The following is a 23,404-nucleotide window of genomic DNA, read 5'->3' on the forward strand; positions in this document are numbered from 1 at the left end:
AGCAACAAAAAACACAACAACAACAACAGCCACGGGGCCAAGAGGCGCATGTCAAGAGGCGGTGGCAACAACAGCAACAACAACAACCAGCACAAAATTACAACAATTAAAATAAGGGGTGGGCGCGGGTGCTCGTGTCAGGGTTGGGGGCAGGAAACCCTAGAGGAGGCTGATGAAGATACGTGGGCGTGTCTGTGTTTGTAGGCAGGGAGAAGGGATGGGAGGTCGGGCAATGCAGCTCTATTTGGTATACACTGTGCCAAATGGGGCGCGCTCTTAGTTGAAGAGTTTAATGATGGCAAAATGAACTCCAGAACTCAAACCCTTTCTAGTTGGAATTTGTAAATACTTTTTGGATTGGTTATTAGGTACCCACTGCACATATAAATTGTGCCTGTCGATTTTCTACAAAGCTGACATTTTTGTATTGCTTGCATTTAGCCATAAATATCCCTGCCCAGGCTGGCCTTCAATAGCTGCCGACAGCGTCTGAATGGAGACTCCCTTTCACTGCTTTCCTTATTGCTCATAATTGTATGTACACCTGTCCAATAGCCTTAGAAAAATGTAATCAAGTATGTGTACATTTGGTCCGAATTCAAATTACATTTTACGTATTAAAATTCCGACAGCATTTAAAGGTAAAATTCTTGCATTAATAAGCAAAATTTGCAGCAAATTTGAAACCAAGCCAAGAAGCCTTCAAGGCTTTACTAAGAGTACTAAAAATTGCTACAAATGTCCAGCAATAATTCCAAGAAATGGATATTCTGCATTTGTAAATAAAATACTTTATCCAATTAAAATTTCTCGCTTGGAAATTCGAAGTTCCCAGAACATGCCAGACTTGCACTCCAATTTGTTGTGTTTGCTATCCGAATTGATCGCACAAAATGTGCATGCAATTATTTGTGGCTCAAGCTGTAATTTAATCGCACTTTTGCTGCTCTTTTTGCCATGTACAGTGAAGCTTCTTGGGGGAGGTAAAAGCCAAAGCGAGTTCTAAATTGTTTGTAGCAGCGCCACAAAATGATTGATTATGCCTCCTGCTGGATGTTTTAACTTTAAGTTTCCCTTCTCCCTTGTATTGGATTGACAAATTAATTAAAAGAAGTTCAGTATAACAAATTGCTGAAGCATTTTTGTGTGTGTTTTCCTGTGGGGCAAACTTCAATTGTGTGTATGCGCTTTTAATTATTGTCACGTGTGTGCGATGTTTTCTGCTACACTTTTATTATTCCAAGAGGTCCCAGCAGCTCCCAGCTCTGCACCGCTGTGTGCCTCTGGGCTTAACACCCACATTAACAGCGACATTGAGCAGCAGCAAGTGACAGCTTTTAATTAAATAATTGACTTGTGTCTGACTCTGACTCTGACTGACTGTCTTCCTCCCTCTTGGCTGCCATTTATGTGCTGCTGCTTTCATCTGTCAAGCCAATGAGACAACAGCACACAAGATGCAAGACACAGGAGAGGCTGATAAGGAGTGGGAGATGAATCAGCAGTCACCAGATAGACACGTTTAATGGAGATGCTGGCTAAATGTCTGTCAGCGCTTGGGGTTCATTGAAACTTTTCGACAAGAGAGCAACAATCGTATTATGGAAAACAAAACAAAACAAAAAACTATCGTAAGCTGCATTATTTATGTGGGTCGCCCAACTTTTGCCCACAATAAGGAATGAAATTTGACAATTTCCACCATAAATGGAGTTCCCTGAACTGCCGCCCAAGGGTTGTCCACCCTGCCGCAAAGATAACGCAAATTTTGTGTACGATTTATGACAGACAAATGTTCCTTTGTGTGGCACACTGCATTGATTTTCGGGGCAAATAGCTCTGCGTTAATTGAGTCATAAAGGCAGTCAGTGCGGTTATTGATACCTCATTAGGCAACGCCGATAAACGCTGCGTATGCGCAATAATCTCACACAAAAGGCAACTTAAAGCGAGAGCTTTAGGCCAGCCAAAAAGTGTTTGGCCTGTGAGATTATTGAAGCCTCTGTCAGCTGCTGCTGACATTTTCCACTCCAGTTTTTAAACGCTCAACGGGGAGCAGCAGCAGCTTCAGCTTCAGCTCAAGTGGACGCAAAAGGCCAAGGGGCAGGCGGGCAGGCAGGACATGGGGATGGAGACTTTGGGTCTGCGCTGTGTCTCATGCGGGTTAATTAAAATTGCACGATTATCATTTGAAACTCATCTGATTAGCAGCACAGAGCCCAACAAAAAAATGTAATTAATTTTAAATTTTTTAACATAATATTTTGTTGGCCATCACGTTGAATGTTTTAACTATAATCAGATTATTAGCTGGAAGTAAATTAGCTTGCGGTTTTTTAATGATTTCAAGTGAATTTAAGTTTATAATTTAGATTACAAATTTAATGAGAGAAAATTGGATTTATGTGCAAAAATGTTGCACCAATTTGTTGCAATTTCAAACACCACCAAAGTCAGAGGTTTATTTTGGTGCATTTTATTTTAGCCAAGAGGCAAAGAATATAAGTTGTCAGAAAATAACTGCAACGTACAGCTCAAAGTTTTTAGTAGCTTCTGCCAGAGTTTACATTTATTTTATAGAGATTTAAACTGGGAGTAAAAATCTTTTTTATCTTCTTTCAGCATATGAAAAATAGCAGCTCCAAAAATGAGTTTTTCCGGTATATAAATGTACGAGTGTTTGCCTTAAATTTGCGTATGAAACCAACAATTTATTCTTACAAAGAATTCTTCCATAGAAAATACTCAAATTTCAGCAGTTTTCACCACCAAGTTGTTCAAAATCTTGCGGTGCATAAATTCCCCGACTTTACTCTTATTAATAAGCATTCCTCTCATTTAATTAGTACCTCACAAATAGATACAAATTTCACAAGTTTCAAACCATCTCAAAGATCAAAATTCTCGGCAAACTTCCCAGTCTGAATATTTCGCAGCTGTCAACTAATTAAAGTTCCCAGATGTGCTGTTTGTTTGCCTCCTAATTAAGTGGCTAATGATGATTGAGGCGAGGCGCCTTTCGGCATTGAAATAATAATAGTTTTGAGCAGAGACACGACCTGCACTATTACCCAAAAGGACGGGCACGTACTGCAACTGTCTCTTTGTAGCCAAATTCGAGTGAAGTAAAGTCTCAAAGGCGTGGAGAAAGTGAAATGCTTGGGGCCATTCTAGCAAAAGAAAGGGGAGAAGCGGGCGGATTCCTGTTCAAGACACGTGACGTCTTAAAAGTGTCTCCATTTTGCTTCATCTGTGGAACGTGACAACCCCAAAGACACGCCAAAAAATATATGCAAAACGCGATAAAGGTTGCCCGAAAATATCATAAAAAATTCGCTTTGAAAGTGTTGCAAGAGTTGAAGAGACATTTGAAAGGTGGGGGCTTATGCCATTGTGGCATTGATGGATTTCTGATAAATGGACTGCCATTATGAGCAATATGCAAAAATATCCATCCACCCAAAATGTCCGAGCGAGTGGCGATAAAATCTGAATCAAATAAAGCCAAACAATGTCAGTCCAAACAAATGGCAGCAGCAGGCAGGGGGGACAGTCGACAGGCGAAGCAAATAATTGACAACAGCATGGACGCAAAAAACTGCAATTAGAGTCGGGGAGCTAGGACAGGACAGTGGCAGAACTGGTGGGGAAAACAATATTTTCCCATGCCGGAAGTCTGTCAATCGAAAAAAGCCATTTATCCTGCATAAATACGAGAGAGTATTGTGCCCAAAACAATCAGAGAGAGATAGAGAGAGGGAGAGCCATAGAAGCCATATTTTTATTATACACTAAAAAAATGCATTTTTTGATGGAAACTGTCATCAGCGAGGGGATATACATACAGCCATACATATTTACATACATTCTACATTTTTTGTACATATTTCGCTGCTTGGGACTACAAAACTCGCTTAACTCAAGTTTTTGTTTGGTTATTTATTGCTGTTGAAAAATAAGGAATATATGGAGATATTTATTGCATATTCGCATTGATTTAGCGACGCTTACATTTTTGTATGATTTTGTATAACAAAATTGAATTCCCCAATTTGAACTTTCGTTCGTTTTGCTAGAAAGACACAAATAAAAATAAAAAGCTAAGAAAAAGTGCAATTTAAAGCTAATTAATTAATAGTGCAAAAAATTAAACAAATAAAAAATCAATTCTACGATTATTTGGCGCACATCGACAAGGCAAAACGGTTTCCCCCGGTTCGCGCAACAATGCATTTTCGCATATAAATCGGCATAGAGAATATTTGATCTAAAATGGGTGACACCATCGATGAGGCGCCCACACCGCAGCGACGCGATAAACCGCAAAGTTTGAACATTGCAGAGGAGGAGGGAAGGGCATCGACAGCAGCAACCCCCTCCACCGCGATTCACATTCCCGCCTCGCACAGTCCGCGCACCAAAATTCGTCTGGCGGAACGCGAACAGAAACGCGATCACTCGGCGGATGGACTCGGCTCGACGCTCGGTTGTCGCGAAGAGTTTGTGGGCGTCGAGGCAGCGACGCCGCGACGCGAGAGTCTCAACAGCTGCGAAGCAGGTAGCCCGGGCACGCTCTCCACCAGTCTGGGCAAGACGAGTCGACTGAGCTCGAGCAGGTACTCGTCCGGCGTTACGGGCAGCGTCAGTGGGAGCATATTGGGTGGCCTCATGGGCGGCAGCGGCACCACCACCCGCAAGTGCGTCCTGACGCTGGACGGGTACTCCTACGTAATAGGTAAGCAGCGACAAAGAGAAGAGTGCACAAAGGAAAGAGAGAGAATGACAGTGGAGTGCAGTTAGTGGAGTGAGGTCAGAAGTGTGGAGTTGTGCAGCTGTCACACATTTTGCCAGCCACAACCACTGTGCAGCAAAAGTCAGCCTGTCGCCTGCCCTTTGTTCGTGGCAGAACTCTGGCCCTGGACTACAATAAGAATAATGAAAGCTAAGAGGAGAGCGGAGTCTAAAGCTCTAGTTTTAATTTCATTCAACTTGTGCTTAGTTCTTCGAATAATACCGTACTTACTTATCCATGCACATGTCTCCTTTAACTTACGACTATTTTTCTATCGTTTCATTGCAGGTAAGTCAACGGAGAAGAAGAGAAGAAGAAACCAAAAAGTAAAAGAGAAAGATAAAAGCAAGGAATAAGAAACAGATTGAAGAGCAATTTCTAAGCAAGTGCTGCTGTTGCTGAGGTGGGTCTGTGCAGCATTAAATTGAAAATGAAATTGAATTTTCCTAGGAGTCGGGTTATTATAAAAGTTCACTCTGGACCATCACCTGCCCTCATCATTCCAACAACAACAATTCATTTTGGTACACAATTTATAAGCAACTTTTTACGCTGCTTGCATATGCCACAACAATCGCTTAGGAAGAAAAAAAAAAAGCAGAAAATGTAAATGGGAAATGGAAACTTCATTCAAATAAAGGGAAAAGGAAAACGAGTAAAAGCGAATCTCTGGCCAGGTGGAAAAGCTGCTGCTGCTGCTGGGGGTACACTTTTGAGTGGCAGCCTTTGTGACCCAAGTCTGATAGCAGCAGCAGCAGCCTTCTGTTTGCTTCATATACTTCGTATGTAGGGTTAGGTATTTGCTCCATGTACAAACATAAATGTGTTACCCTTTTCTGTTGTGTGTACATACAAGCCTCTCACTCATGGGCATGGTCACTGGGTGGGCAGTCTGTGTTCTTGGCTAATAAACTGCCAGCCAGCCACAATGTAAGCACAATGTGTGTGTCCAGTCAAGATTAAAATTCATGAATTGAGTTTCCGTAGAAAATGCATTCTCCAGCAGCCACTGATGGAATCCATTAGATATTAGTCCACAATTTCGGTTGTGGCATTTTGAGTGCTTCAAATGTAAGTTGCTTACGACTGAGGATAAGCGATTTGAAAGCATTTCAATGCACATTTATTTAAGAGTTTCATGGCAAGTCGAAAGAGATTGATTTAAATATTTATAGGTTTATCTTTGAGCTTTGACCAGGGTTAAATTCTGTTAAATTAGGATAAGAATTTTTACAGAAATCAAAGCCAAACACAGATTAAAAATTTCCGCCCTCTTTGAGTTATTTTTTTGAGCAAATTCTGCACCGTGCATGAGTCATGTCACAGCAGCTTTCCACTTAAATTCAACATTTCTATTGATTTCAGTTTCAATCACTTTATACCCTGTTATTGCTACAGCCATGACTTATCTCTTCTAAGCTATCAAATCAAATAATCATAATCAGTATTCCCCTTTTAAACCGCTTTAATGTGCATAATTATTTCATTTGAAAACAACTTGCACTTTTAATTCCTTTATTGATTCATTAAATCCTTTCATGCACAACCAAAACTTTAGCATTAGCCAAGAATTCCATTCGATTTGGCAAAATGTTCTTAAGCCAAGGTCGTCCCTCGTGCTCTCTGTGTGTAGCCTGTGGGGCAGGGTGGCGGTGGCTCGTTTACTCGGTCACGTAGCGGCCACAAATCGTGCGGCGATTTTGAGACAAAGCCAAGAGCCAAGTCGAAGCCCACACAAGACCCTAGGCCACGCCCCTCGATACCCAATGGATTGTAGATTTAAGGGGTAGATTGGAATTTGGATAACAAAAGAAAATTTCACTGCAGGAAAATCTGCACGAGGTTGAAGTTTTGTCTGCGTGTGAACTAAACACAGCCTTAAATAATTCAAAATGAAATCTGATTACCAGGTATCCTTAAGTCCATATCTTTGGCATTCCTTTTCTTGTCTTTGGCCGAGGTTGTTGTCGTCGGCGCCCGTGCCCCCTCCTGTTTGCCATTCAATTTATGGGCGCTGCAATATTTTTTGCAAATATCCTTAGCATATCCTGCGGCGACAGCGCAGACAGCACTGCAATAAATAGCCAAGTGTTTGACTCGGCTTCAGGGCAGGGTAGATATCCTTTTGTGTATGTGTCTGCCTGTGTCGATGGCAGAGTGTCCTTCAATTGACATATTACACTTGTTGTTGCTGCGCCTGTTTTGTCTTGCGCCCTTTTACTGGTTATGGCCCTCGATTTGTCTTGTCTTGTCCGTCATGGGATTGCCGCGTACAAAGTTCTGCTCCTGTCTGGCCTCGAGCGAGCGAGCGACTCTCGCCGCATGGCTGATCAAGCGTGGCACCGACAAGTTGAACGCATTGACAGGGACAGGGACATGGACAGGAAAGGAGAGACCCCACCGCCCCGCCCGGGAGGCAATTTAATTGATGTTCTGCCTGACAGACGGCAGCTGGTGCTGGTCTCTCTCTCTCTCCTTTTTCACACTCCTCCGCCCAATGCTGGAAAGCAAACGGGTTAAGTGGCTCATTTAGTTTGTGGTTCAATGGGTTTTCGTTTGCGTTTTGGGCATTTGACTAATTTGCTGTAACGAACGATTTTTAAGTAATTAAATTTAGCATTAATGAAAAGTCTAGAGAGCATGAAAATACATAAATCTGGGAATAATAAGCAGGTACTGAAAATAAGGTTTATTTTTGTATTTTTTAAGCCGAAAAAACCAAAAGAATGCTCTGAAAATAAGCTCCGAAAATTATTGTAAGCGAAGTCCATTTTTAGATTATTTTTCCCCACAATTTGCATCTGAGTTCGAAGCCAAACAACTCCGAATCGGTAGCTAAAACCAAAAAGTTAAAGCTTTAAAATAAGAGTCAAGGAAATCATCTATAAAAATAAAATAAATGGCAAACCCACACGAGTATTCACTCCTCTCAACCACCAATAATAATTTTACCATTCATAAATACATAAAACTCAGCCACAGCAAGTTGGATTGCCTTCAAGCTGCCTTCAAGCTCTCCTCAACCGACTCTAACCCGTTGCATACCCTCAGGCGCTGGCGTGACCGCATAACTCACATGCCAGAGAGCTCTGGCTTGACCTTACCAAGCGAGCGCTTTGTTCTTTGGCTGGCCAAAAAGCGACAAGGAAATTTCATCAAAATTTGCATAAATTCCGCTCAGACACACAGAAAACGTACAGAAATTCTTTTTCGAAATGCTAAAAGTATGCGACAAAAGGCCACGCATACAATTTTATTGGCAAAAAAGTTGGCAGCAGCTTCCAGCGAGCCCAGGCAGGACTTTAAGGGATAATATATGCAACTCGCTCACCCTCACCCTCTCCCTCTCTCTTTACTGTTTTATGGCAATGGCCTCTCAATTGGCTATCAATTTGGCTTAGCTCTCGGCGGACCAACTTCTTCTTTCAAGTGTCAGCGACAGCCATAATAATAAAAGGAAGCAGCAGCCAACAGAAAAAAAAGGCTTAAAATCAATTTTCGTTAAACCCTTTCGAGAGGGGACACACACAGTAACAAACACACACTCGCATGGCCATAAAACTGATTACCAATGGCCCGAACGTTGGGAAATTTTTTAATTAAAAACAGTTAAAACTGGCGCCAACGTTGCCGCTGCGACTGTCTGCAGAATTTATATCAGCCAGCAGCCGCAGCCACAGCAAGAGAAGAGCAAAAACGACCACGGGATACTCCTTTGGATTTATTGCTAGCCTCCTGTTGGTGCCACAAATATGCCCCGGTAATACACCCTGGAAAAATGTTGTCTGCCAGTAGCAGCACCAGACCCGAGGCACCGACACAGTGGCTGTGGCAGGCAGGTTGAAAGGCAGCCAGAAAAGGATCCCCCAGTGCTGCTGCTCCTGCTGCTGTGGCATTAAGGTGCACAGCCTCGAGCGGCATGGCACGTCTGTCTCTTCTGTCAGAGATTTTCCAACATGTTTGGCTACAATTTGGCTAACTAGCACAAAGGCTTAAACGCACGCCGGGCCAGCTACTCGTTTGTTTTGCCTGCTCTCCGATGTCAGACAGAGCGACGACAACGTTGCGTCCTTGTCCTGACAATTTCGAGAGGTGTTCGCTGTTCGCTTTTCGGTGTTGCCTGCTCCTGCCATAATTTGCAACTCAATTTGGTCTGCCTTCCAGTGAAGTTTCACTCAGCAGCAAAAATCTGTTAAGTTTGCCCAGCGAAAATGTTTTTCTCTCGGAACTTAAATGTAATTTAAACTTTTTAAGTGCTAGCCAAAAAAAGTAGCTTGTAAATTACCGAGAAAACAAGATTTACTTCACATTTTGTTGAAGACCTTTTGCAGGATTTCTATTTCAAAGCAGGCTTCAAAGCTACTCAAATGAAGATAGATATTTTCTAGGAGTGCTACAGAATATTTTAGAGCCCAGTTCTTGTTTTTCGGTAGAGTATTTTCTGTTTGTCTATGGCCCATCCATTTTTTCCTGCAGTGTAACTTTTGCTGCCTGTTGTCTTTGACTGTTTGCGCTTGGGTTAATTTTCAGGCACTTTGCATTTGCCTCCGTTTGCCTTTCCTTTGCTCTTCTTTCTCTCTCCTTCTCCCTTTTCTCTTTGCTGTTGCTGCTTCTACCATCAACTGGCAATCAGTGGCCCAACTAGGCAGCCGCCATCCAATCCATTCAAGGCCCAAGTCCTGTCTCTTATGCTCAGGCATCAATGCGTTAAATTTGCAGCGACAGATGGCAGTCGTCGAAACTACTTTTATTTGAAAGCGGCACAAACAAATTGAATGAGAACGATTGTTGACACTTTTTTGTGCCCAGCTTCGTAGTGAACGGTAAAAGTGTTCTGGCTGTCTGTCGCTCTTCATTTTGCTGCCTCCCACTTTCTCTTGCTGCTTACTCTCTCTGCCGCTTTTATGTTGCCCTCTCTGCCGCTTATGGGCTGCGCTCTCTCACACTTTTCGGTTGCTCTCTTTCCTCCTCTTTTGTGCTTGCACTCCTTTGCCTTTTGGGGGGTGGGCACTTTCAGCGCTCTCCAGCGGCGATAATTTATCAAGTTTGTTCACGTTCAAGTGCAGAGTGCAGAATGCAGTTCACTGCTGCAAAGTTGCTGACAAAGCGCTTCGGCTCTGAGCACGGATTTGTAAAGTGATATGGTGGAATGGGAGTGGGAGTGGGGAAGGGGAAGGGGAATGCGAATGCAGTCGTTGTCACAGCGGGATAATGCTTACATTTATCTGCCATAACAGAGAGTGTCAAATGCTTAAGAGGAGTCCTCGCTGTTTGAACAGCATGTGGGGGAGATCGAAACGTGGACATTTTATGGAGCAAGAAAGAGATAGAAAGAGTGAGAGAGTTTCAAGCTGGCAGTTAGATTGATGATTGCAGCTTAAAACTAATTTGTACATTTATAGATGGATGATTTTAGCTTGAAAGTAGCTTGTGCAACATAAAGAAGAATTATAGGAACTTATTTCTGGCATTAAAACATGAAGAACTTAAAAAGAATTCAATTTATTTTTAAGAAAATTTCGGATAATTTATTGTTACTCTCTTAATTCATGCTTATTTTTCACACATTTATTAACACCAAAAATCCAAGCAATAGCCTTAAAAAATCAAGATAAAACCCTCCAAAAATTCATCTCTGAGCGAGCCACCCCACAGCACGGATTTCCACTTCAGGGATCTACTTACTGGTAAAGGAAATTAAATTTTGCAAATCCCATTCAGCCACATTCAACCGCTGTTAATGACATTTAATCTGATGTTCGTTTTATTAATTAATTAATCAATCAATCAATCAGCAAACAAGCAGACAAACAGACACTCTGGCTGCTGGTATTTGAGTGCTGTAGAAATCCGTCAAAAGCGTTGCTGATTGATTTTCACTTTGGTCCATTTGTGGCGCCACAAATTGTAGAATAGAAACGCCACTAGAACCACTTGGGCCGACTTGATGAGCTGCTTAACCAAAGTGCGACGCTGTGCGCTGCAAATATTAACAAACAAAAAAGATAATGGATAATGGATAATGAATGAATGAATGAAGCATAGAAAGAGTTGTTCGCTCACCTCATTGCCGTGGAGCAGCGTTCGCTCAGCACAAGTCCTCCACGCGGTGGCAGATTTAGCTCGAAGGCCACCGCCAGAAGGCTGTCGCTGAATAATTCAAATAGTTTATATTTTTTTAATACCTTTCACTCAATACCAGACAGAGAACAGACACAGCAAAAACTATCTTTTAATCCATTGAAAGGCTGAGGCTCTGCTCAAAGCCTCAAGTTCAATTTTCTGTGTTTTAATTTGTGGAAATTATGAAAAGTGCAGGGAAAGCTATTAAGCTGCACTTAAAGCTCACAAATTCATTTTTGTGCATTTTTAAACTTGTTTTAAATCAACTTAAAAACTCTTTATGGCTGCTTGGAAATGAATTATTTATGTACCAAAAGAAAACTATGTCAGCGGAAAGTTTTGCCCAGCACATGAAAATATTTAAGTGCTTCCGGAATTTTCAAGAATATTTCAAAGGAGTGGTGGAAGTTTTTATTGAATTTTTGCTTGCAAATTAAAATTATAATTTAATTTAAATTATTTTGTACACTTTGCACTTTAAAAAGAGATCAAAAATATATTCTTTTTATGAGCATCAAAGTCTCTCATTTGTCTACAAATTTGTGCTGTCAAAAAACATGCAAAAAGTTATATCAAAACTACAAAAATAAGCGCACAATCCACCATCAATTTTCCAACAATTTTCAACTATTAGACAGACTCCTATCTAAAAATTTGTTGTGTAAAAATTCTCTAGCAGGCAATCAAAAACTTTCCAACAAGCTATTGAACGTGTACCAGTCCGGGGGAGAAACTTTTGCGATAGTTTAAAAATGCACAAAACATTTAATTCAGTTATTAAGCGACAACTTTTAGCAACCCAAAGAGAGGGAGAAAAATGGGAAGCGAAATGCGATGCATAAATCTTTCCTACTCTACATACACGTCGATGTGTATGTAGCATGCACTCTGATACATGAGAAATTACATTGGTCAAGCGAGCGAACGAGCAGAATTGGCAGCAAAAGTTCTGGCAAAATGCCAGGCCAGCCACCGGACACCGGCGACGATGTGTGACCAGTAGTTCCGGCTGGGCCAACCCGGTCCGGGTCCTTCATTAGCTTTGAATTGAATTGCTTTTGGTACTCCCCGACACCCCCCGCTGTAAAGTCATTAATTTTCCACACATTTTGTATTCAATCGCGTGACATTTTGAGCTGAAAATGCAATTAAAGAGGAGCAGCAGCGGAGGACTCGAACTCCTAGACAAGTCGGCAGACGAGACCCTCGTGTGGAGCCAGGGACAATGCACTTGCGGCCAGGGAATGACTGCAGGAAGCGGATGGAAAAATAGGTGAAAATAGAGCAAAGGGAAATGCATGAAATGAAGGCATGAAAGGGGAGTCCAAACTTACCCTTTCTCATGTGCGGAGTCCACGCCAGCTATTTCCACGACCAATTTCTTGGGCTGATTGAGAAACTCTGAGAGATTGACCAACTGCTGCTTGTCACTCACATTAATGATGGTAATTATCGAATCAAAGTTGGTATAAGATCTAAGTGGAAGTATTTAATTCTAAGTAACTTTGATTAAGGGTCTGATATCTCCACTTACCGCTTGAAGGCAAACACCCAGCGCGAAATGGGCTCAATGGTAAAGCGACCCCGACGCATTATGGCCGCTTTACGCAGCTCAATGAGCGACTTATAGACCTTGTAGTGGCTCTTGGCTGCTAGTTTTTGGGCAGCCAAATTGAGTTCTTTGTAGTTGGGATGCACAGGCAGCCAGGTTTTGGCAGCCTCAGAGAAACCTGTGGGAGAAAAGATTAGAGAAATAATTTTGGAATATTTAAAAAATATTTTTTACCTCCATTGCTGGTATTATTCCATTGGAATGGCGTGCGTTCTGGATCTCTGGACACATCTTTAAAGAGCTTCTCGCCCACATTTCGCGCTGGCGGATCCACAGTGTCCTCCCAGCTGATGTCGCGATAGTCCTGCATGCCCAGCTCCTCGCCCTGACCAAAAGATAAACCACACAAAAGTGAACTTTCAAGTGACCTTTTGGAGCGCTCTCGTCACTCACATTGTAGGTGACTGCCACGCCGGGTAGGGTCATCAGCAGCATGTTCATGGCATCCACGGCTGTGGGTCCAAAACGTGAGGCGACACGGGGATTGTCATGGTTGCCCATGACCCAGTTGGCTGCGTGCCCGCCGCGTGGCATGTAGATCAGCCACTTCTCCACATTGTAGACAAAGTCACGCGCATCCGAGTCGCCATTCACGTCCGTAATGAAGTGAAAGTTGAAGGGCAAATGCGAGCCACGCACCCCCTGCCGGTCCTCGTAGTAGTCCGCGAGTGTCGTGAGTCCGGCATACGCCTCCGTCATCATGATGCGCGTGGGACCCTCGGGATGTTTGGAACTGAAATCATCCAGCAGCTGCCGCCAGTGCTGCACCATTTCCAGCACCTCTGGCAGATCCTTGGTGTAGATGTGTCGAGTGTAGTCATAGGACAGTGGATCCGTGGTCTTGCCACTCAGCGGCTCATCCTCCAGGGACTCCACCTCGAACATGTGATTCACCGCATCGATGCGAAAGCCAGCAACGCCTTTGTTCAGCCAAAAGAGTATCACATCATCCATGGCCTGAACGACAGCGGGACTGCGATAGTTGAGATCCGGCTGCTCCTTGGTGAACTGATGGAGATAGTACTGCTGGCGGGACTCGTGCCACTCCCAGGCGGAGCCATAGAACACGGACTGCCAGTTGTTGGGCGGCTGCCGCTCTCCATGCTCATCGATCTTTGGGTCCACCCAGACATAGTAATCCTCGTAGCCGGGCTCCTTGGCCGCAGACTTTTTGAACCACTCGTGCTCATCCGAACTGTGATTGGGCACAAAGTCGAGTATGATCTTGATGCCCAGCTCGTAGGCCTTGTCTATGAGCTGCTGAAAGTCCTCCATGCTGCCATATTCCGGTTGTATTTTCCTATAGTCGGAAATGTCGTAGCCAAAGTCCACCATCGGGGACTGGAAAATGGGACTCAGCCAGGTGGCCGTGATGCCCGTCTCCGCGAGGTACTGCAACTTGGAGGTGATGCCCGGCAGATCGCCAATGCCATCGCCATTGCTGTCCTTGAAGGATCTCGGATAGATCTGATAGAAGACCGTGTGCTGCCACCAGTCTATAAAGTCCTCCGACTCACTCATCACCAAACTGGACATGCTGGAACCAGGATACAGCAGCACCACCACCAACAGCACACTAAAAAGAGGAATTCGATTAAGTTTTGCTCGCATTTTGTTTTGCTTCTGCCGTGGGCTGCCGCTTTCCCGTCACTTTTAAACCGATTTCTAAACCAATAATTAAAATAATTCTCGCTTTTTTTTGCACTGATTATAATCAGTGATAATCACTGATTATTATAATCATGGGTGTGCCGCCAATCTGCTTATCAACTGAACTTCAAACAAAAAACAAAATTGCGAAAGCAAATTAAATGAGTAAACAAATTTGAAATTTCACGTTTCGCTGCACTTTTTCCTACAAGTCAATATTCTACAGCTGTGTGATGAGCGGCAGGCAGGCAGAGCTTTTTGGCTTTTTATAGAAACTGTCACTATCTGCAGAATCTCTTCGCTCTTTGGGCACTCACCGTCAAAACAAAAACACACAGAAATTAAAATTAAACAAGTTCTTGCGTTGAGCAGCTACCGGCAGCGAGTCACAATTAGCTTTTAACGGAGATCATGTCATCTGTTTTGCCGTTGCTCTGCCGCTGCTCTGCCGCTGCTCTGCTTTGCTGCTGCTGCTCTTCTCTGCTTTCAGCTGATCGCGAGCTTTCAGTCCACTAGTAGAGTAGCAGCAGCAGCAGCAGCGGCAGCAGCGCAGCGCAGGGCATAGCCAGGTGTTGACGCTCGTTATGGTGACGCAGAATTGAGATGCAGGCGGGCCTCATTGCCCGTACCCTAATGCGCGCTGGAAAGAGACAGATCGAGAGAGTGAATGCGAAGCGAAGCAAAGAAAGAAAAGTGCAAGATGAAGACGCGAGAGAACGGCTGCAAATGCTAATGCCGTGGGGGAGTGTGTTTGTAGATGACAAAGTGCGATTACAGTGGGCAGCGCAAATGACGAACAATGATTTGGATTTACTCTACTTCTGCGTAAAACAAGTAAACAAGTTTTACCTGGGAAGTTTTACTGGGAACTAATTACAAATAATATGCAAATTTCTGTCTGCCAGTAAACTCAGTATTTTAACCTTTAATTAAATATATTGTCATACTCATTATGAAGTCACTCAGGCAGTCCTTCGCTTCTTCGTACCTCCCGCTTTTCATCCACCCTTGGATCACTGTACTTCACTTCGAGCAGAGCAATACAATCCACAAACAAATGAAGCAGTTGAAGAACCACAAAAATATTTAAACGATACGCAAAACGCACTCAGGGAATCAGGGAACGAAAATTTTAATTAAAATCAGCGACAATTAAACGCCATGGGATGCCGCACCGTTGACATTTATGAGTTATTCAAGTACAAATCGAGCAAAAGAGTAACAGTTTGGGTGAAAGTGGAAGAAGAACAAACAAAACACGTAGCCAAAAGGGCACAGCGAAAGGTCTTCGGCATTGGCACTGGCAATTGCTTTTCGCTCGCTCTCTCTCTCTCTCCGTGTCTCTCTCGCTGTCTCTCCAATTCAATTAAAATTGCTTCTAAAGCGCAGAAATGCAAATGTAAAATGTCTTTTTGCTGTTGCTGTTTCGCCTGACAAATGGAATGGAAACTCAAATTAGATTGACTGCTCGAGATACATTTTAAAACGAAAAGCTGCATTATAATTGATAATTTTGTTAAAGTAGGAGTAACAACAAATGTTTTGGTTAATTATTTTCGCTTGCTCAGCTGAATGACCAAACCCTCATAGGGTGCCAGACTGATCTTCTGCGGATTGAGACGCTCTCCGGCAGCATGTGCGGAATCCACACCCGCGACAAGGACATGCAAACGATTGGGCAAATCAATGAAATCACTTATGTCCAGCTGTTCCGTTTGATTTTTGACATTGATGATGGTTAGCAGAGTGTTTTGGCCCTGGATTTCACTGCAAAAGGTAGAAGAGGAGAGTTAAAGTGGAGCTCAACGAGAGAGAGAGAGAGCTTTGCCTACCGCTTAAAAGCAAACACTCGGCGATTCAGCACTGCAGGTATGAAAGCTCCGCTCTTGAGTGCCTTCTGTTCTCGCAGTTTCAGCAGCGACTGATAGATCTTGTAGTGACTTCGCTCTGCCTGCTGTTGATTCCGCAGATTCAACTCCTTGTAGTTGGGGTGCACAGGCAGCCAAGTTTCGCTGGCACTGGAGAACCCAGCATTCGCTTCATCGCTCCACTGCATGGGCGTGCGCTCGGGATCGCGAGAGATCCACTTGTAATTGTCAATGCCAGCATCACAGGCAGGCTGATCCACAGTTTGTTCCCAGCTAATGTCACGATAGTCCAGCATGCCCAGCTCTTCGCCCTAAACGGAGAGCAGAAATGTAGCTATAAAACGGAGAAATAAATAATTGCTGTACCCACATAATAAGTCACACCAATGCCTGGCAGTGTCATCATCAGCATATTCATTGCATCCACAGACTGTGCACCAAAACGTGAGGCCACCCGTGAATTGTCGTGATTGCCCATCACCCAATTGGCCACATGTCCATGTGGCATGTAAATCAACCAACGCTGGATATAGAAGACAAAATCTGCTGCCAAGGAGTCGGCGCTCAGTTCGCTAATGAAATCAAAATTGAAAGGAAACTCTGGTCCCAGCACGCCCTGCGCATCCTCGTAATAATCCATAAGATCCGCCAACGGAGCGTAACCCTCGGTCATCATGATCCGCAGAGGACCCTCATTGCTGCTGGAGTAATTGTCGAGCAGCTGGCGCCAGTGCTGCAGCAGGGTGTAGCATTCCTTTAGGTTCTTTGTGTAAATGTGCTCGAGATAATCAAACGAATTGGGATCGCTGGTGGTGCCACTCAGTGGCTCATCCCGCAGCTGCTCATCCTCGTAGACGTAAATGACGGCATCAATGCGGAAGCCAGCGACTCCTTTGCCCAGCCAATAGATCAAAGTATCATCCATGGCCTGGACCACGGCGGGATTGCGATAGTTAAGATCGGGTTGGGCGTACGTAAACTGCCGCAGATAGTACTGTCCACGCTCCTCGTTCCACTCCCACGCGGAGCCCGAGAACACGGATCTCCAGTTATTCGGGGGCACTCGAGTGCCATTCTCCAGCAGAGTGCCATTCTCCCACACATAGAAATCCTCGTAGCCAGCCTCCCGGGCAATAGACTTGGCAAACCACGGATGCTTATTGGAGCTGTGATTCGGCACAAAGTCGAGTATGACCTTGATGCCCAGCTCGTTGGCTTTGGCGATCAGTGCATCAAAGTCCTCCAGGGTGCCATACTCGGGCTGGATGTTTGTGTAGTTGGAAATGTCATAGCCAAAGTCCACCATGGGCGACTCAAAGATGGGACTCATCCACACCGCCGTAATGCCCGTTTCCTTGAAGTACTCTAGCTTGGAGGTGATGCCCGGCAGATCGCCAATGCCATCGCCATCGCTGTCCTGGAACGATCTCGGATAGATCTGATAGAAGACCTCGTTCTTCCACCAATTGTTCTTTTCATCCAGCGCTTTCTGCTCCTTCTTTGATGGTCCGGCAGCGGCCAAACCCACCACTAGACCCACACTCACCGCGAGGGCAACTACTTTACCCAAACCCATCATCGTACAACTTGACAACTGCTGAGCCCTAACACAGCCCTTTTATACCTCTTGACCGGCTCTTCGCAATTCCGGTTTTGTTTGGCGATCGCCACACAAATATTGAAACAACTGTCGGGGGCATTGTCAGGTGTTTGAGTTGTTCGTGAAGAGAATTGTAAGATGTAACTTTGTAAACTGCAAATTGTTTTGGCACGGAAACTTCCCTCCAGAGCACGAGAAAATGTGTCACCTTCAAAATGAAAACTAAAGGGAAAAGCAGATGGCAAGGAAGTGATAATATTTATGATGTTTAGGGATAAATATTTATTTATTGGTAGAAATGAATCGGCAGCAAATTAAAAGACAAGGAAACTGAAAGAATTTCTGTTAAGAATTGTTTAACAGCCACCGTAGAGCCGAAACCAAGCGGAAGCTTCTGGGAACTCACACCCACCGATGAGCGCTGCTGCATGACGCGCGACGTTTACCCAAAGTGAAGCATGTTGGAATATGTAATATAAAAGAAGAAGTTTGGCTTAATATTTGCTGCTATGAGGTGGCTCTAGGAACAAATTGGAACTACACCTTTCTCTGTAAAGAGCTGCTCCGCACACAAACATCCAATCTGTCTACAGTTTCAAATTCTATTAATTAAAAAAGAGTTTCACTAAAAGCCTGCCAGCAACAAGGGGAAAATCCACACCGTAAATGTGGCCCCATAAGTTATTACCTCCGTTGCCTCCAATATCCAGTACAAAATCCCAAAGCTTGTATTTCCGGTGCAAAACCCGAGCTCTAACCTTCAACTCATTTATCACGCTGCAATTTCGCTGCTTGGGCAAAACCGCCAACTTCCGTTGCGTGACCAGGATGTCCAAATGGAAGCCGCAGACAGGACCCATTTAGGGTCCAACCAGGCACCATCCAGGCACCACCCGATTTCGAGTGGCTGCTGCTGCTGGCAGCTTAATTAAAACATGTTGCCATCAACATCAAAAACAAGAGTAACCAAACCAAATGGTTGTCTGGTGGCTGCTCTTGCTTTGCCCCATTGTTTGCCTCTAGAAAGATCCTTTGTAGTCCTTCGATTTTCCTCGTTTGGCGCACAAATATGTGCAGAAATCTTCACGTGTAGCGTGGAAAAGCGCTTGGCATAATTCAGCTATTTACAACGCACGACATGAAAAGGGTTTGACACGGGGGCGTGTCTTTTTTTATATATTGGAATTCCTGTTTGGCCGGAGCCAAATCAAAGCCAAGCCAAGCAAATTTGCTATAATTTCGAGGGGGCATTTTCGACTTAAAGGAAAAATGGTGGCAGCCAGCCCCCGACTAATCCTGCGCCTGTCTCACAGAACTGTGCCAACTCACTCACCTGTCCCAGCGGCACGTCTCCCGTTTTGTTCCACTTTTTCTTCTCTTTTTTTGGTGCACCTGTCTGTCTCCCCCCCTGTCTCAGTCTGTCTGTGGGTTTGCCGGGCGGGACAACAGGGTTTACCTTTCATGTCGCGTCTCTGATTGAATTGCTTTCGCTTTCGCGTTTCCTTCTTCAGCCTTTTGTGTCAGAATATTTTCGGGAATGGCATGGAAGATGTGTATGTACCTTTCAGAGCACTTTTCAATTTGGCTTTTGGGCCCCTACATTTTTTTATTATGTAAATATTTAATCATATCAAAGTTTTGCATCGGGGGAGCCCGGCCTAACAGCCTGGCATATTAAAAATGAGTCGACGACTAATCCGTTGGTAGCCTCAGATATTTACGAATTTAACACACGCGCCTAAACATATGCTGCGGGATTGTGGCGAGTCCCTCCGCCCCACCTTTCACCCATTTAAGTATTTTTTACACATATTTTTCCTCTTTTTCCAGGGGGTTTTGCTGTCTGTCCTCCGACAACCCCTTGGAGCTTCAACAAATTTGAATTGGGCGGCGGCGTGTTTGCTCTCGATTTTTTTTGGGTTTTTTTTTTATTTTTTGGGACTTGCTGTTTGATGTTGTCAATACGTTTACGCTTATCAAATACTTGTTATCACAAATCGATTGGAACAGCAACAACAGCAACAGCAGCAGCCTGGCCATGCCCGTGGAGATAGTCGCTAATTTCCATATATCAGCTCGTATTTGTTTTCGTAGTCATATTTGTATTTTTTCTGTTTTTAACCTCTACTATCGCTTTTATTATTATGAGATTTTTGGGGGCTGGTGCCATGGCACAGCATTATCTGTTAACAGTCTCATGTATAGGCCTAAAATTCGAAACAAAATTAGTTTGGCTCTCGGTTTAGATTAAGGTAAAAGCAATAGAAGCGAATATTATGGAGAATCTCTATACGTAGAAACTCGGGACAGATACACGGCTGGCTTATCTTTTTTCTGTGTTTTTGCAGAGGGTATTAGAGAGGTTGGCTTCACCTTTGCTTGACGTTCCCAGGAATCATTAACGGTGTGATCTTACTTGGACCCCAGAAAAATATGCCACTAGCAACCGTTCTAAAATGTCTACTAAAATTAATCACTTAAAATCAAAGGCAGCATTCTAAACATGCAAAAAATCTTTCCCTAAATCCTAAGACTCCTTTCAATTTCATTTGTCTCCCCTGTCATTACTCTCCCTTTAAAACAATGCCCGGGCATGGACGCTTTCATCAGCAGGATGACAGCGCTGCAGGTTGACAAATTATGATAAAATTCCCACATTTTAGCTAATTCTCTGTGACTGCTGCTGACTGCTGCTCTCTCGGCTGGCAGATAAGACCCCAATTCATTGTCATGATTCAACCCGTTGACTCAATCTGGTGTATTATCTTTTTAATAACATTCCGGCAAGCCAAATTCCGTGCAGCTGACAGACAGCAGCTTCCCGTCATAAAGTGAAACGGTGGCAGCACCTCATAAAGTTCTAACTCTGTTATTATGTTTATTAGGTAGATTCGTTGTGGCTCTTGGCTTAGCTTGTTATTGTTCTTGTTTTTTTTTTGTGGCTGCCGTGTGGTGGGTTTCAGTGGGTGGTGGATTGTTTGCACACCACTTTTGGGATGTTTGTATTGGAATTCAATTAGTCAAGCCGCTGCGCTCCGAGTTAATAAATCACATCCACTGGCAATCAGCGAATCAGAGCCAAATGACTGCTGGCAAAACGATTAATTATGCATAAATTTGATTGATGTGCGTGCGTCGAATGCATAAAAACGGCAGTCAAAGAGAAGTAGAGAGAGAGAAGGAGAAAGATAAAGAGAGCAAGAGCAAGAGCGCGAGTCCCCGTTAGAGTCCCCCCTCCTCCCCAGAGTGCTGCAGTCAGAGAGGAAGAGCAAGAGCGCGAGTCCCTCCGCGTCACAGTCAAAGAGTAGGAGTGTGAGAGCGTGTCCCCGTTAGAGTTCCCCCTCCCCTTCCCTACGAGTCCCACTCAGAGAGGCGTCTGTCAGTGACTGCGAACTGCGGCCATGTCGCCGATCCGTTTGATTGACTGAGAGGTGATGACGCACACGTCAAAGTGGCATTTAATTAGCATTGAATGGCGTTATTTGCATATGTACCTGCTTATGTAATACATTTCAGTGTCGGATGTGAAGCGATGATGAGAACTCAAATATAACGAGCAGGAAAGAAAGCGACGAATGGTGTGTGCCCTGTAAGAAATATTTTGTAATGAGAAGTTTTCCTGCAAATTGTAATTTGATATAATATTTGAATTAATTTCCTTTAAAAAACAGTGAAATTTATGCCAAAAATACACAAATAAAACGCATTTACTCAAGGCAATATTTGTGGCATTTCAGCACACATTTATTTGCCATAACAATTTGTATACAAACATTAATGATTATTTCAATGCTCCACCATAATCTCACAGCACTTATTTAAATTGGAGGCACAGCCCAAGCAACACCTCAACTCCTCCCTCTCTGTGTATATCCTCCTCTTGGGTGCTCCTTTAGCAAGGACCCGTATTGCGGATATTCAAAATGCGGCCCAGCTTCTTGTAGTCGCGCTGTGTGCACTCGAACTCGCAGCGGTTCTTGTAGGTGACTCCATTGGAGCCGCACACCTCCGTCTTCTCCGTCTTGAGGTTGCACGGACAGAAGCTGGCCTCGGCTGGAGCCAGACACAGGGTAGCCAGCACCAGTACGAGGATGGAAATCAAAGCAAAGTACTTCATCTTGTAAGGTTGGGTTCTCGTCTTTGTGGTTAAATGATACACAAAATATCTGGGAAGCGACCTGCCGTATCGCGTCGAGCGTTCAACTGAGACTGAGACTCAGCCACTCAGGTTTTGGGGCTTTCGAGTGCAGCTTGTTGTGGGTTTGTTTTTGACTATCTGTTTGACTGTACATATGTACATATATATTCTGTCCCAGTGTGTGCGTAAGTTTTTGCTAATTAGTCAAACAAGCTGCTGATTACTTTGCTCACACAAAGAGCCTCTTATCGTTGTGCTCTTCCTCACAGACTACTCGCATTTGGTGAGCGTTGAGAGCGATTTGTGTGCGGGTTGGTTGAGAGGTTAACTCTTCAACTTTAGCCCACTGCAAAACTGACACTAACAAGTGTATAAATGTAGCACATCTTAACAAATAGAATTTGTATATCTTAAGCGGAAGTTCTAATTAGAGGAAAAACACCTCATCTCACATGTTTATGCCACAAACCATCTGTACATATTTATGTGTGTAATTCTAGGGAAAATTTTGCAAAGGAAATGGAAAACAAAATGTGTTTATTCGAATTGAATCAAGCATTCATTCATGCATTCGATTACACCATACGAACAGTGGGCCAAGAACAGAAAGTTCAGTGGAAGAAAAGTTAATTTAATTAATATAAAAAGTTGCATTTGTTTTTGAAATTGTTTTCTAATGCATTAATTTCTTTTCTCTTTGTAGTAAATTTTTGCTTAGCACTGGCACCAATTATTTTGCACACACAAAAATATCCTTTCATTTCTTAACCCCTTAGTTGCGTCTGTGTCTCATTTGCATGGGTCTTGCGAGCTTCCAGCAGTTTACAGGGCTGACAATTCAGGGCCCAAGCCGCCAGCACTTGCAGCAATAATACAGCCAGAAATATACCTTTCATGCTGGCAGCACATCGAGAACTATATGAACCCACAGAACGGCTCTTAGGGGAATTTCCCCAGTGGCTTATATTTATCGCTGGAAGCTAAATTAATTGAAATTGAAATTAAATGGATATTGAAATTCCAATTGAAAGGCAGACCGACATAAGCTTAACAATTGCGAGTCGAGGCGAGGCGAGTGTGCGTAGGAGCGTGTAAATTGCCTGACAAAAAAATGTCTGGTGGCACATTAATTAAATTAGGTGCTACATAAAAAACGTGAAAAAATGTATGTATAAGGCCAAATGTTTTGAAAGGGCTTTTGGATTTCCTTTAATTGCATTTGCCAGCATTCAAGGGTTAAGCTTTGATCGTTGTTACAAAAAAAAGAGAGCGGTACAGGTAGCTAGAGAAATAAAAAGCTACAGAAAGCGATAGAGAGTGCGTCATTGCAAGAGAGAGTTATAGCAAGAGAGAGCTACAGCAAACGCTAGAGAGAGTGTCACCTGAAGATAGTGGGAGGCAGAGAGGCAGCAAAGAGCGAAAAGCTTCGCGCTGTAAAAGCTTCAACGGCTTTAAAGCAAAATGCGCCTTTACTTCGTTCTCTGCTCTGATAAAACAAATAATTAAATACAAAGTAAACAAACAAGAAAACGCATAAATTATTCAATTCAATTGAAATGAATACATTAAGGCAGTGAAGTACTCAGAACTGTGCCTTGTGTTTGCTGACAGATATTCCAGA

At 43.5% G+C, this 23,404-nt stretch overlaps 5 protein-coding genes across 12 annotated transcripts in view; 1 reads left to right on the forward strand and 4 right to left on the reverse strand.

Annotated features, from left to right (window-relative positions):
- Positions 1-23,404, forward strand: part of LOC117902134 (calcium/calmodulin-dependent 3',5'-cyclic nucleotide phosphodiesterase 1) — an 86,654-nt gene that overhangs the window by 39,160 nt on the left and 24,090 nt on the right. Inside the window, exon 1 of one of the 7 annotated variants that reach the window (XM_034813265.1) lies at positions 4,191-4,735. The exons of 3 other annotated variants lie outside the window; for them this stretch is intronic. In XM_034813265.1, coding sequence (XP_034669156.1) covers positions 4,273-4,735 — 463 coding nt within the window. In that variant the 5' untranslated portion in view covers positions 4,191-4,272. Of the gene's footprint in view, positions 1-4,190; positions 4,736-23,404 lie in introns of those variants that run through there. 3 more of the 7 variants (XM_034813263.1, XM_034813266.1, XM_034813267.1) reach the window with 3 other exon arrangements.
- Positions 10,534-14,510, reverse strand: LOC117902136 (maltase 2). Of its 2 annotated transcripts, XM_034813270.1 has the most exons (7): positions 14,495-14,510; positions 12,921-14,103; positions 12,702-12,852; positions 12,450-12,645; positions 12,250-12,390; positions 10,856-10,942; positions 10,534-10,772 (listed from the first exon to the last, which is right to left on the reverse strand). In XM_034813270.1, the coding sequence occupies exons 2-7, from the start codon at positions 14,061-14,063 to the stop codon at positions 10,646-10,648; spliced, it is 1,845 nt and encodes a 614-aa protein (XP_034669161.1). In that variant the 5' UTR covers positions 14,064-14,103; positions 14,495-14,510; the 3' UTR covers positions 10,534-10,645. The 2 variants fall into 2 exon arrangements, with proteins under 2 accessions (XP_034669161.1, XP_034669162.1); XM_034813271.1 differs by lacking the exons at positions 10,534-10,772; positions 10,856-10,942; positions 14,495-14,510 and adding an exon at positions 12,008-12,163 and having other exon boundaries at positions 12,921-14,153.
- Positions 15,700-17,642, reverse strand: LOC117902137 (maltase 1). The gene is made up of 3 exons (XM_034813272.1): positions 16,416-17,642; positions 16,010-16,356; positions 15,700-15,944 (listed from the first exon to the last, which is right to left on the reverse strand). Exons 1-3 carry the CDS (start codon positions 17,622-17,624, stop codon positions 15,728-15,730), a joined length of 1,773 nt encoding a protein of 590 aa, XP_034669163.1. The 5' UTR covers positions 17,625-17,642; the 3' UTR covers positions 15,700-15,727.
- LOC117902140 (agrin-like) lies at positions 21,526-21,854 on the reverse strand. The gene has a single exon (XM_034813276.1). The coding sequence runs from the start codon at positions 21,760-21,762 to the stop codon at positions 21,538-21,540; it is 225 nt and encodes a 74-aa protein (XP_034669167.1). The 5' UTR covers positions 21,763-21,854; the 3' UTR covers positions 21,526-21,537.
- LOC117902142 lies at positions 22,001-22,691 on the reverse strand. Its single transcript, XM_034813278.1, has one exon. It carries the CDS (start codon positions 22,677-22,679, stop codon positions 22,548-22,550), a length of 132 nt encoding a protein of 43 aa, XP_034669169.1. The 5' UTR covers positions 22,680-22,691; the 3' UTR covers positions 22,001-22,547.

This window comes from Drosophila subobscura, chromosome U, assembly GCF_008121235.1.
Source record: "Drosophila subobscura isolate 14011-0131.10 chromosome U, UCBerk_Dsub_1.0, whole genome shotgun sequence".
Taxonomy (NCBI): Eukaryota; Metazoa; Arthropoda; class Insecta; order Diptera; family Drosophilidae; genus Drosophila; species Drosophila subobscura.

What these genes read in the sequence shown, in the direction of transcription:
- LOC117902137 (XM_034813272.1), bottom strand. Translation starts at nt 17,624, where the DNA reads ATGATGGGTTTGGGTAAAGTAGTTGCCCTCGCGGTGAGTGTGGGTCTA. An exon ending in GCATTGGTGTGACTTATTAT is followed by an intron (nt 16,357 to 16,415) that starts GTGGGTACAGCA and finishes CTCTCCGTTTAG; the next exon opens with GGCGAAGAGCTGGGCATGCT. An exon ending in CGAGTGTTTGCTTTTAAGCG is followed by an intron (nt 15,945 to 16,009) that starts GTAGGCAAAGCT and finishes TACCTTTTGCAG; the next exon opens with TGAAATCCAGGGCCAAAACA.
- LOC117902140 (XM_034813276.1), bottom strand. Translation starts at nt 21,762, where the DNA reads ATGAAGTACTTTGCTTTGATTTCCATCCTCGTACTGGTGCTGGCTACC.
- LOC117902136 (XM_034813270.1), bottom strand. Translation starts at nt 14,063, where the DNA reads ATGTCCAGTTTGGTGATGAGTGAGTCGGAGGACTTTATAGACTGGTGG. An exon ending in TGGGTGTTTGCCTTCAAGCG is followed by an intron (nt 12,391 to 12,449) that starts GTAAGTGGAGAT and finishes ACTTCCACTTAG; the next exon opens with ATCTTATACCAACTTTGATT. An exon ending in GACTCCGCACATGAGAAAGG is followed by an intron (nt 10,943 to 12,249) that starts GTAAGTTTGGAC and finishes TGAATTATTCAG; the next exon opens with CGACAGCCTTCTGGCGGTGG.
- LOC117902142 (XM_034813278.1), bottom strand. Translation starts at nt 22,679, where the DNA reads ATGAAAGGTATATTTCTGGCTGTATTATTGCTGCAAGTGCTGGCGGCT.